The 12,741-nt window shown below is 40.4% G+C and overlaps 1 protein-coding gene across 1 annotated transcript; it reads right to left on the minus strand.

The window, feature by feature from the left end:
• Positions 1 to 6,953: 6,953 nt before the first annotated feature.
• On the minus strand, positions 6,954 to 8,221 carry LOC148554190 (uncharacterized). Its single transcript, XM_088493119.1, has 2 exons — positions 7,812 to 8,221; positions 6,954 to 7,722 (listed from the first exon to the last, which is right to left on the minus strand). The coding sequence occupies exons 1-2, from the start codon at positions 8,219 to 8,221 to the stop codon at positions 6,954 to 6,956; spliced, it is 1,179 nt and encodes a 392-aa protein (XP_088349245.1).
• Between the last annotated feature and the right edge of the window lie 4,520 nt (positions 8,222 to 12,741).

The raw sequence follows: 12,741 nt of genomic DNA on the forward strand, positions 1-12,741 counted from the left end.
GACTTGTGGGCTTTTAAACTCTTTATTTTGTAGTTTGAATATTTTGCTTACTGTTGATACTCTTTCTGGTTGCTTGTTTAGCAACTTTTTATTTTGAAAAAACAACAAGTAACTTTCAAGCTTTTGGGCCTGACCCTGAAGCTTGTTATAATATTGTATTTTATATCATGCTTGTTTGCACTTGTCTTGGCACCTTTCTGGGTTTTGAGAATGCTGGAGCCTTGCTGCTCGGCCTCTTTGGATTGCTTTGTACTTCTTGCTTGTAGCTTGGATCCTTTGAGGTCGTGGATGTGTGGATCCAACTTGTATTTCGGTTTTCTCGCTCTTACTTGTATTAGCAACCCATAACCGATTTCTTTACGTTGGTCCTCTTTCCAGTTATTTTTATAGTCCTCTTTTTTGGACCTTTGTCAGGTCTCTTTCAGGGACTACTTTTATAACTCATTTGTGGGAGACCGACTTCTTTGCGTCGTCCTTTTCCAAGTTATTTTTGTAATCCTCTTTCTTGGACCCTTGTCAGGTCTCTTTCAGGGATTACTTTTATAACTTGTTTTTTTTTTGTAGGGGACCGACTTCGTCATGTCGATCTCTTCTAAGTTATTTTGTAATCCTCTTTCTTGGACCTTTGTCAAGTCTCTTTCAGGGATTACTTTTATAACTTGTTTTTCGTAGGAGACCGACTTCGTCATGTCGATCTCTTCTAAGTTATTTTGTAATCCTCTTTCTTGGACCGTTGTCAGGTCTCTTTCAGGGATTACTTTTATAACTTGTTTTTCGTAGGAGACCGACTTCGTCATGTCGATCTCTTCTAAGTTATTTTGTAATCCTCTTTTTTGGACCTTTGTCAGGTCTCTTTCAGGGATTACTTTTATAACTTGTTTTTCGTAGGAGACCGACTTCGTCATGTCGATCTCTTCTAAGTTATAGCAATTCCTCTTTTATAGGGTTGGCCAGACCTCTTTCCAGGGATTTGCTGATAACTTGGGTTGACTCGGTCCGACTTTTTTAATGTCGGCCAGTCTTTAAGTTATTATTTAGCAATCCATTAAGACCTCGTCAGGTCCTTTCTCCGGATCACTTTCGATAACTTCTTGCATTATTCTGTTTTCATCTTTGCCGATTTGTATAAAGTGAATTAAATCCTCGTTTAGTCGACCTTTAGATGAATTTGGTTTTCATCTCTCTTGGTCTTTATCGTGATTGGGCAGTGAATTTGTTTTTCACTTTTTACTAATCTGTTGCTTTATAATCGGACGATGAATGTTTCAGATTAATGCGTCTTGAAAACTTGTAGAATCGTCTAATATATTTTATTTAAAAGGTAATGAAAATATGTACATATAGATTTTTTATTTTTTTGAATTGGATAATTTCTGGATCTCAACATGGTACCTCATTAAAAAACTTTTCAGGAAAAAGAGTGCATCTCATGCTGGTATCCTTTATTTCTAACTATAGTACCTTCTTAAGTTGCAGGCGTGCCACGATCTGAGGAACTCTCGCCCGTCGAGTTCGGATAATCTGTAGTAGCCCTTCCCAAGTACTTCTATGACTCGGTAGGGTCCTTTCCAGTTTGCCGCCAGCTTTCCTTCTCCGGGTCGAGTTGTTCCGATATCATTTCGAATTAGGAATCCTTCCTCAGCAGCCTCCTGGTTCGTAAGCAATTAGCGGAAGGGAGATAGAAATCCATAGAAAGGCAAAGCTCCGTATCCGAGATCATTTTCAGCGAAACCTCTTGGCACTACTTTTTGATTATATCTCGAAGCCATTCGGCGCTTTAGCGCTTCTTCCCTTATCCGAGCTCTTTCTTGGATTTTCGGAAGTAGGTCAAGCTCTTCTCTTTGAAGTTGAGAGTTGGCTTCTTCATTATAGTGGACCACTCTAGGCGACCCTTCCTCGACCTCCACTGGGATTATTGCCTCCACTCCGTACGCTAATCGAAATGGTGATTCGTTTGTGGTGGAATGTGGCGTTGTTCGATATGCCCATAGGACTTGTGGAAGTTCTTCGGCCCAAGCTCCCTTTGCATCTTGCAGTCTCCGTTTCAGCCCAGCCAATATGACTTTATTGGCCGCTTCGGCTTATCCATTGGCTTGGGGATGTTCGACGGAGGTGAACTGGTATTTTATGTTCAAGTCGGCTACTAACTTTCTGAAGCCTGCATTTGTGAATTGGGTGCCATTGTCTGTAGTGATGGAGTATGGAACCCCAAACCTTGTGACGATGTTCCTATATAAGAATTTCCGGCTCCTTTGAGCAGTGGCGTTGGCTAGGGGCTCTGCCTCGATCCACTTTGTGAAATAGTCTACCCCGACTATGAGGAATTTAACTTGTCCCGATCCCTGGGGAAAGGGTCCGAGAAGATCGAGTCCCCATTTTGCAAATGGCCAAGGTGAGGTTACGCTGATGAGTTCTTCCGGCGAGGCGATGTGAAAGTTGGCATGTTTCTGGCATGGTGGACATGTCTTTACAAACTCTGTAGCTTCCTTTTGTAGAGTTGTCCAATAAAACCCCGCCCGGAGTACTTTTTTGGTGAGAGCTTGTGCTCCGAGATTATTGCCACAAATGCCACTGTGTATTTCCTCTAAAACTTCCCTTGTGTTGGAGGTCGGCACACATTTTAATAATGGTATTGAAATCCCTCTTTTGTATAGGGTGTTGTTTATGATAGTGTAGTACTGTGCCTCCCATTTTAATCTTTTTGCCTCCTTTTTATCTGTGAGGAGTGTTTCTGTTTTGAGGTAATTAATTATGGGGGTCATCCATCCTTGATCCTGACCTGTTATGGCTAGGACTTTTTCCTCTTCCGAGACTGACGGGTTCTGTAGCATTTCCTGGATGAGGCTTCTATTGTTGCCCCCTGGTTTGGTGCTGGCTAGCTTTGAGAGTGCGTCAGCTCAAGCATTTTGTTCGCGGGGTGTGTGGTGGATCTTATATTCCCCGAGTTGTCCGAGCTGTTCCCTGGTCTTATCCAAATACTTTCTCATGGTGGGGTCTTTGGCTTGGTAGCTCCCTATTATTTGTGAGGTGACTACTTGTGAATCGCTGAAGATGTTGAGTTTTTGAGCTCCCACCTCCTTAGCCAGCTTCAAGCCAGCTAGTAATGCTTCATATTCCGCCTGGTTGTTTGAGGCCGGGAACCCAAATTTGAGGTATAATATGAGTGGCTCTTCCTCTCGTGGTCGAGTTAGGATAGGTGGTCGTCCCAGAAAAACTTTTGAAATCCTGGAAGGCTTGCTCGCACTCCATTGTCCATTCGAACTTCTTTCCTTTCCTTAAAGTAGCATAGAAGGGGAGAGATCTTATCGCTGATCCTGCTAAGAATCTGGATAAGGCTGTCAATCTCCCGTTGAGTTGTTGCACCTCTTTGACACAAGTTGGGCTCTTCATGTTGAGTATGGCCTAGCATTTATCCGGATTTGCCTCAATTCCTCTTTGTGTGAGCATAAAACCTAAGAATTTGCCTGCTTCTACTGCAAAGGTGCATTTTGCAAGATTGAGTCGCATGTCATGCTTCCTTATAGTGTCGAACACTTGGGCCAGGTCGGACAATAATGTCTCTTCACTTTGTATCTTTATTAACATGTCGTCCACGTAGACTTCCATGATTTTTCCGATATGATCTGAAAAGACTTTATTCATTAGCCTTTGATAAGTAGCTCCCACATTCTTGAGACCAAAAGGCATCACAATGTAGCAGTAATTTGCTTTTGGTGTTAAAAACGAGGTCTTTTCGTGATCTGGTGGATACATGGGGGTTTGATTGTATCCGGAATATGCATCCATAAACGAGAGGTATTTATATCCGGATGAGGCATCCACCAGAGCGTCGATACTTGGGAGTGGATAAGGATCTTTTGGGCAGGCTTTGTTGAGATCGGTGTAGTCGGTGCACATTCGCCACTTCCCATTTGATTTTTTTACCAAGACGACGTTAGCTAGCCATAGTGGGTACTTGACTTCTCTTATGAATCCTGCCTCCAGTAGTGCCTGTACCTGTTCTTCCACAGCTTGGGGTCGTTCTGGCCCAAGTTTTCTTCGTCTCTGCTGTACCGGCCGAGATCCTGGATAGACCGCCAACTTGTGACATATTATCTTGGGGTCTATGCCTGGCATGTCTGCGGCTTTCCATGCGAAGAGATCGACATTATCTCATAATAACTGTACTAGTAATTCTTTTGCGTCTCCTTTTAGGATCGTGCCAATATTAGTTGTTTTGTCCGAGGTGTCTCCGATCTGAACTTTCTCTACTTCACCTTCGGGCTGTGGACGGAGTTCTTCTCGTCTCTGAGCTCCACCAAGCTCAATTGTATGGAACTCTTCTCCTCTGCCTCTGAGGTTTAGACTTTCGTTATAACAGCGGCGTGCCACCTTTTGATCTGCTTTTATTGTAGTTATCCCTTCTGTAGTTGGGAATTTCATGCATAGATGCGGAGTTGAGACTATTGCGCTGAGTTAATGTAGTGTTGTCCGACCTATTAAGGCATTGTAAGCTGAACTCATGTCGACCACGATGTAGTCTATCTTGAGTGTTCTGGATTGGTTCCCTTTTCCGAAGGTTGTATGTAGCGACACATATCCCAGTGGTTGTACTGGGGTATCTCCCAGTCCGAACAGGCTGTTCGGGTATGCTCTAAGCTCTTTTTCTTCTAAGCCGAGCTTGTCGAAGGCAGTTTTGAATAAGATGTCGGCGGAGCTCCCTTGGTCTATTAGTGTGCGGTGGAGATTGGCGTTTGCCAGTATGATGGTGATGACCATGGGATCGTCGTGTCCTGGGATGATACCGGATGCGCCTTCTTTGGTGAACGTAATTGCAAGGATGTCAGGCGCTTCCTCCTTTCCTTCGACATGATATACTTCTTTAAGATATCTTTTGCGGGATGATTTGGAGGTTCCTCCTCCTGCAAATCTTCCGTGTATCATATGAACATGTCTTTCTGGTGTACGAGGTGATCACTCAGTTCGTCCGACATCTTCATCCCTTCTTCTCTTTCTTTGCTCATCATCTCGGGTGGCCAGAAATCGATCTAGTTTTCCTTCTCTCACTAATTTTTCTATGACATTTTTTAAGTCAAAGCATTCGTTGGTGGAATGTCCTCGGACTCGATGATATTCACAGTATTCGTTCCGATTTCCTCCTCCTCTTTTGCCTTTGAGTGGTCGAGCTGGGGGTATCTTTTCTGTGTTACAGACTTCTTTGTAAATATCCACAAGGGACACCCGAAGAGGGGTGTAATTATGATACTTTTTTATTTTCTCCCTCGTTCGATCTTCCTTCCTCTTGGATTCTTTATCTTTATCTCGGTAGGTGAAACTGGATCTCGAGGCCTCTCCAAGTCGGGAATTTTCTTCCATGTTGATGTACTTCTTCGCCCGCTCTTGCACCTCATCCAGAGATGTGGGGTATTTCTTTGATATAGATTGGCTAAAAGTCCTTCCCGTAGGCCGTTGATGAGGCCCATGATAGCGGCCTCTGTTGGTAGGCTTTGTATGTCTAGGCATGTTTTGTTGAATCTTTCCATGTAGTTGCGAAGGCTTTCCCGATCTCCTTGCTTGATTCCTAAGAGACTGGGGGCGTGTTTAGCCTTATCTTTTTGGATTGAAAATCTGGCCAGGAACTTTTTGGCTAAGTCGTCAAAGCTTGAGATAGATTTCAGAGGTAGGTTATCGAACCATCTGATGGTAGTTTTGGTAAGGGTTGTTGGAAAAGCTTTGGAACGAACCGCATCTGAGGCGTCGGTGAGGTACATTTTGCTTCTGAAATTGCTGAGGTGATGGTTGGGGTCTGTGGTGCCATCGTACAAAGTCATATCCGGAAGTATGAAGTCTTTTGGGATTTTGGTCTTCATGATCTCCCTAGTGAATGGATCTTGATCCTTGCGAGAGTTGTCCTCAGGGGTGGATCGAGTAGTTTTGGCTTTGAGATCGGCTTCGATTTTTAGAAGTTTATCCTCCAATTCCCGGCGTCGCCTTATCTCTCTTTGTAGATCATTTCCTGCTTCTCGCTGATGTTGGGCTTCTTTCTCAAGTTGCTTTAATCGATCTTGAAGCACTTCTAACATATTTTATGAGTTTTTGTCCCCGTTAGGGTCCGGAGTGTCTTTCGGTGTAGCGTCCGCGTTTTTGTGCGGTGTTCTATCCTCTAGATCTGAATCATGGTCGTTGTCATGGTCGTCCGCCATGGTGATGGGATGACTTCCAGGTCCCCGGCAACGGCGCCAATGTTCCAAGGGTTACCTGAAACTGGAGATCGAACTCGGACGAGATCTTCTGTGCTGGTCGGTGCTGACGTGTCCGGCTGGTGAGTGGCGGCCGGAGCTGTCGTATCCGACTTGTTGCTCTAGCTGCACTGCTGATCCTTCATCACCGGAGGGTGGGGGGTACCTGCAAGAGACTCCGATGCTTAAGTTAGCATGGGTATTAAGCAGGTTTTTAGTAGAATCAGAGTATGAGTTATACCTGGGTGCTCCAGTGTATTTATAATAGTGTGGGATGACCTTCTTAGATAGATAAGTTAGTTATCTTATCTTATCTTTATCTTTTGGCGAGGTTAGCTTATCTTCAATGGAACCGCCCTTATCTCTATAGGCTTGGGCTGCCTTTGGATCTGGGTTGTATTCCTTGAGTTGGGCCCTTTTTTGGACTTTTCTGTCGATTTGGCCGACCTCTTTTAGGAAGAGGTCGGATAGTCTGACCTGAAGAGGTCGGTCGCTTTGTCGCCAATCATCCCGGGTCGGACAGCTCGATTCAGGGTATGAACATTAATAAAAAAGAAGAAAACTACTATTTAATAGAAATAAACAGGAAGGCATGCCATAAGACACATATATAAAAAAAAGTGATACATATTTCATTCCACTTCCATACTGTTTAATGCAATTAAAAAGTTAAAGTATATACATCTTTCATTCCACTTCCCTACTATTTAGTGTAATGAACGAAAAAAGTATAAATCATTCAATGTCGTCTTCGGAATTATCTTCTGATTCTGTGTTATCTTCTTGTGAAAGAAGAACTCCTTTTGAAGCATCTATAACAACTTCGTGCAAGTCACCCCCAATCAAATCAATTTCACCATTATCATTGGGTATAAAAGGACCCATTGACTGGTCAGATGGCTCTTTTTCATAAATAGCTTGGGGATCAACATCATCTTCATCAACTATGTTAAATAAATCCCTTGGAATTGACTTCATAACATAATGTTTATTTTGATCAAATGGATCTTGCACATAGAAGTATTGGTGTACTTGACATGCCAACACAAAAGGCTCTTCTTGATAGCATTTTCTGTTAAATTGAACATATGAAGAGCCATAGCCATCCTCTTGAGTCTCATACCAGTCACATCTAAACAATACAACCTTAAAATTGCCAAAGTAGTCTAACTCAAGTATATCATTTATTCTGCCATAGTAGGAAACTTTTGCACGAATTGGATTTGGATCTTTTGCACTTTCAAAGCTCGTAGTCAACGCAACTAAAGTTACACCACTATTTTGCGTCTTGCGTCTTGCCTCACGTTGCCTAGTATGAAATCTATACCCATTGATAAAATACCTCGAATATCTTTTTGCAATCTTGTTGGGCCCTCTAGAAAGCTCCTTAATCCAATCTGGAACATTCTGACGCATGGCACGTCCTTTAAACCATGAGGAAAAGGTCATACTATGGTTCTTAGCTTTCACCCAACTTGTTCCTTGTTGATCAGCCTCATGCTCTCTAAATCCAAAATTAGGATTTTCGTAAGTAAAACCTAGAGATAATACCATGATTTATAATTAAAAAAATTAAAAGAAATGGACAGTTACCTAACATAGTCTTCAATATTTCCACAGTTCAATAATATATAGCTATGGGCTTGGTTTCGAGACTTGTCGTCAAGAGAAAAAAGCTCACCCTTCTTTGCTCCCAATGGACCGCCTTTCTTAGGAAACAAAATTGAAAATGAATGTGGAATTTCCGCTTCAAAGTCATTAGCATCATTATTCTGGGGTATTCTATTCAATTTTGTTTGAACACCATCATGTAAATAACGTGTGCAAAAAGTCAAACACTCATCAACCAAGTAGGCCTCCGCAATAGATCCTTCAGGACGACTTCTATTTCGAACATATGACTTCAAAGTACACATGTATCTTTCGGGAGGATACATCCACCGAAATTGAACTGGGCCGCCTAGTCTCACTTCATTAGCCAAATGAATAGGCAAATGCATCATTATGTCAAAAAATGAAGGAGGAAAAATCCTCTCCAATTGGCATAGTTATCACAATCTCTGCTTCCAATTGATTTATCTCTTCTAATGTGATAACCTTTTGACATAACTGACGAAAAAAAGAGCCAAGCCGAATTAAAGGGATTGCGACCAAATCTGGAAGTATACTTTTGATGGGAATTTGCAGTAAATAATGCAGCATAAAATGGGCATCATGAGTCTTGTAACCAGATACTTTTCTTTCTGCAAGGTTCACACATCGAGAAATATTTGAGGCAGCACCATCAGGTAGCTTTGCTTTCTTCAAGACATCACAAAAAATTGATTTCTCAGCTTTAGTCATGGAGAAACATGCTTTTGCAAACTTCACTTTTCTATGACCTCTTATTTCTTTTGGATGAAGATTCTTACGAATGCCTATTTCTTGCAAGTCATATCGAGCATTTAGGTGGTCTTTTGTCTTGCCAGATATATCCAAGAGAGTTCCAAGAATACTATCAACTATATTCTTTTCTATATGCATTACATCAAGATTGTGTCTTGATGTGTTATACTTCCAGTAAGGTAAATAAAAAAAGATTGACCTTTTCCTCCACGGGCCTTCATTCACCTTTTTTTTGTCTTCCCAAAGGAATTCTCCATAGAATCTAAGTGACTTAAAACTTCCATGCCCTCTAGCAACGGTGGAATTTTCCGATGTTCTTCTTTTCCATTAAATGACCTCTTATTAGTTCTCCATGGATGTTCCTCAGGCAAAAAAACACGATGACCCATATAACACATCTTCCGACTATGTGTAAGATAACTAGAACAAGTCCCATAGTTACAAGAAGGGCAAGCTAGTTTCCCCTTTGTACTCTACCCGGATAACATTGCATATGCAGGGAAATCACTAATTGTCCATAAGAAAGTTGCATGCATTTGAAAAGTTTTATTTCTTGCGGCATTGTATGTTTCTATCCCAAGTTCTCATAACTCCTTCAATTCCTCAATCAATGGTTGCAGGTACACGTCAATATCATTTCCTGGCGATTTTGGTCCCGGGATCAACAGAGAAAGCATGAAGTATTCTAGTTTCATGCACATCCATGGTGGCAAGTTATAAGTCATTAAAATAACCGGCCATGTGCTATGAGATATACTCATGGTTCGAAATGGATTAAATTCATCGCTCGCCAAACCAAGTCTCAAGTTACGAGGTTCCTTGGTGAATTCTGAATGTCGATTATCAAATATGATGATAACAATACTGTTTATTCCAAGCTCAACTTTCTTTTAGACGTCTAAAGGAGACAGTAATTAGGGCCAAGAATTCTGGGGAGTGTTAGTGCTGAGATAATATCAGCTGCAACCAGTGGCACGGTATCTAAGTTGTTTAAATTCATTCCAACACCAGGATTGAACCAGTCTTTCAAGAAATGATGCTTCTAAGAATTAGTGTGAAAGTTGTTGTCTTAGTTATGTTACCACCTTTTATTATGTTGGAGGAAGAAGACTTTATGTTGTTTAGAATGGTTTCGTTTAGTTTATGTTGAAGAAAATAAACCTTCTTTTGACTTGATTTGGTTTGTGTTGCTATTGAAGCCAAATATTTGTGTGGTTAACATGTTTGGGATCTCAGGTTTATGTTACCATTTTGATAAATGAACAGACCAATGTCAATGTGTTTTTAAGGTTTGCGTTGAAATAAATATAGCTTCTTTTAACATCACGAATTATAGGTCAAATAGGTCCCCTAAGATACTATTATAAGGCAAATAGGTCCCCACATGAAAACGGCGCCGTTTGCATTCTTTGTTTAAGTGGGGACGAATTTGTCCTCCCTGAAATGACGTCGTTTTGCCCTTGGTTCCAATACGACGCCGTTTTGTCCAGCGTGGATGGGGACCAAAATGTCCTGGAGGTGACACGTCCCAGATAACCTGACATGTCACTACTTTAACCGGATCAAACGGTTTTGGCGACGTATCTGGTGAATATCTGAGAACTTCAGGGTAGAAAACTTAGTTAAATTTTGTGGGAGACAAAACTGTCGGATGGTAAATTTCTTGGGGACCTATTTGGGGTATTACTCATATCTTTATCTATGTCTCATCTATTAAATATAATTTTATGTCTCTTTATCATTATGTTAATATCCCGTCTTTATAAACAAATACAGCCAAAGATACTTGTAATAAAAACTGTCGCCAGTTGGAAAGTGTCTCAGCACAAAGTTGATACTTCTTAAAAAATAAATCTCAACATGCCAAATTTCAAGGCTGGTTCTATGGTGGTGAAAGTATATTTGGATCTTGGTGGTCTAAATAGAATCTTTCATCTTAACCATTCAAAAATAGTGATGAATGGTTTAGATTAAATGATTATTATATATTAAAAATTGTAATAATATAAATTAATTATTCAATATTTGTAAAATTTTTATTTTATTTTTTTCAATTTATTTCCTCTTTGTCCTATCATCCACTTTGCTATCTTTTTTTTCATAGAAAATGAGATTTGATTATGAATATTTTTCTCTAATTAATGTGAGCTTTGAATCAAAAATAGAAGCTCCTAAAAAAATAACACGCATCACCTACTTATCATGGGTATGAAGCATCCATAGCACTTTTGACCAAGTAAACTCGTCGTTTATTGAAGTTTAGTCTAGAATACAACATATTGGATATGTAAAGTGGCAACTGGCAAGGCATTGAAATTGTATATTAGTTATTATTTAACAAGACACAATCCAGTTATCAAGGATCAGTTTCGTTTGGTATTAAAAATTGTATAGAAACTAATTATTATTTTTTACTACTGTTTTTCTCCCAAACCAGTTTATGAAATCTATGATTGTGGAGCGTTGAATTGTAGCGAAGGAACCTTGTCCTAAGACTCCTAACGATATAAAAAGGGAAAAACAATAATTATTAATAATATTGTTAATAATGTTGGTTGTAACTTCTAAATATTGTGGTGATTGCTATTGTTAGAAAGAAACGAAAAGATACAGTAAGTGGCGTGATGGTGGTTATTATTATAAAAAAAATAAGAGGAAAAAGATGATGGTACTTAAGTAGTTAACTATGTTATTTTTTAATTTTTTTATTTGAACCACCAAAATCCTTAATATACCTTTTCTCACCTAAGACAAAGCCGGTAAACAATCATTCCTTTATTGTTTTAAATTTGTAACTTTTTATGATGGTTTATCAATGGCTAAGAGAATAGGGGGTTAAATCTTAGCCCCTTTTTTCGCTTAATTACACTTGCTGTCTGTTTAGAATACTTGAGGAAATATTTCTTTTTTTTTGTCTCGTGCCTAGTCAAGAGACTTTTTCTTTTTGTCTCGTAACCAGCCAAGAGATATTTTTCGATTTTGTCTCCCATACAGCAGAATCAGAAATGGAGTAGAAGAGAGAGAAAATCACACCAAGATGTATCCTGGTTCAGCTGCTAAGTGCAATGCAGCCTACATCCAGTCTCCATCACAATAATGATGGAATTTTACTATAATCATGATTACATACACCAATTCTCCCTAAGAACTACCCTTCCTATTCGGGACAAGTCCAGAATCTAACTCCCAATCCTAAACTTGACTTGGTAACCCACCAAGCTTTCAACTGCTAAGTGCTAACCCAACTTGCAAGGGGATTCCCACAGAATTATGAAACACAACACAGATGTACAAAGGACCTCTAAGGACATCTATGGCTTTTTCTTTTAATTTTGTGCACTCTGCCTTTTTTCGCTCTGTGGCTTTTTTTTACAAACCTCACTGTTTTCCTTTTTCCATGAGACTCAAGACAGACAAAATTAAACAGAAAAATACAAAATGAAGAACATTGAAGGAGAAGAAGTTCTGTTAGCTGGGGTAGCTATAGGAACACTGTGCTTTCACTCTTTTCCTTGCTTCAAGCCCTGGTTGTTCTCCCTTATTTATAGAAGGGGAAGCCTCCAAGGTTGAAACTCTTGAACCGAGCTAAACTTCTTCTTCTTCATGCAAAAACCAATTCGGCCAGAGAGAGAGGAGAGGGAACCGAATGTAAAGCCCAACATGCAATTACCTCTATGTCTTCCCTTGTCACCAATCTTCATCAATCCAGACCTTCCATCTTGACTTGCACTCCAAGAAGGATTTCTGGCCCTTGATGAGTCCTTGATGATGACAACTCCATCTGCTCTAACTTCTGCCTCTTCCTCCACGTAGCTACAGTAGCTACCTCCTGTGGTGGTTGATCAAAAGTAGAGATGAGCCATGCCTCCAAGGATCTTCTTCCTCTGACCGAAGTGGATCTTCTCTATTTTCGGGTATGGAGAGCTTGAGACTTCTTTCCCACATCTTACCTTTTGTGGTAAAGATCTTAGCCACTCCATACCTCAGATTTTCTTTTTCTTACCGCCATCATTACAATGGCTTCATGCTTGCTTCTAGCTTCTTCTTTTTGCTTCTGATAACTTACCTTAGCTTCCATTTTCTTCTCTGACTGTGAGGTGACCGAATGCTAAAAGAGAGAAGAGAGAGAAGAGTGAAG

Source organism: Arachis ipaensis, chromosome B7 (assembly GCF_059453495.1).
Source record: "Arachis ipaensis isolate K30076 ecotype BB chromosome B7, ASM5945349v1, whole genome shotgun sequence".
NCBI classification, from domain to species: Eukaryota; Viridiplantae; Streptophyta; class Magnoliopsida; order Fabales; family Fabaceae; genus Arachis; species Arachis ipaensis.

What these genes read in the sequence shown, in the direction of transcription:
- LOC148554190 (XM_088493119.1), bottom strand. Translation starts at nt 8,221, where the DNA reads ATGATGCATTTGCCTATTCATTTGGCTAATGAAGTGAGACTAGGCGGC. An exon ending in AATATTGAAGACTATGTTAG is followed by an intron (nt 7,723 to 7,811) that starts GTAACTGTCCAT and finishes TTTTGGATTTAG; the next exon opens with AGAGCATGAGGCTGATCAAC.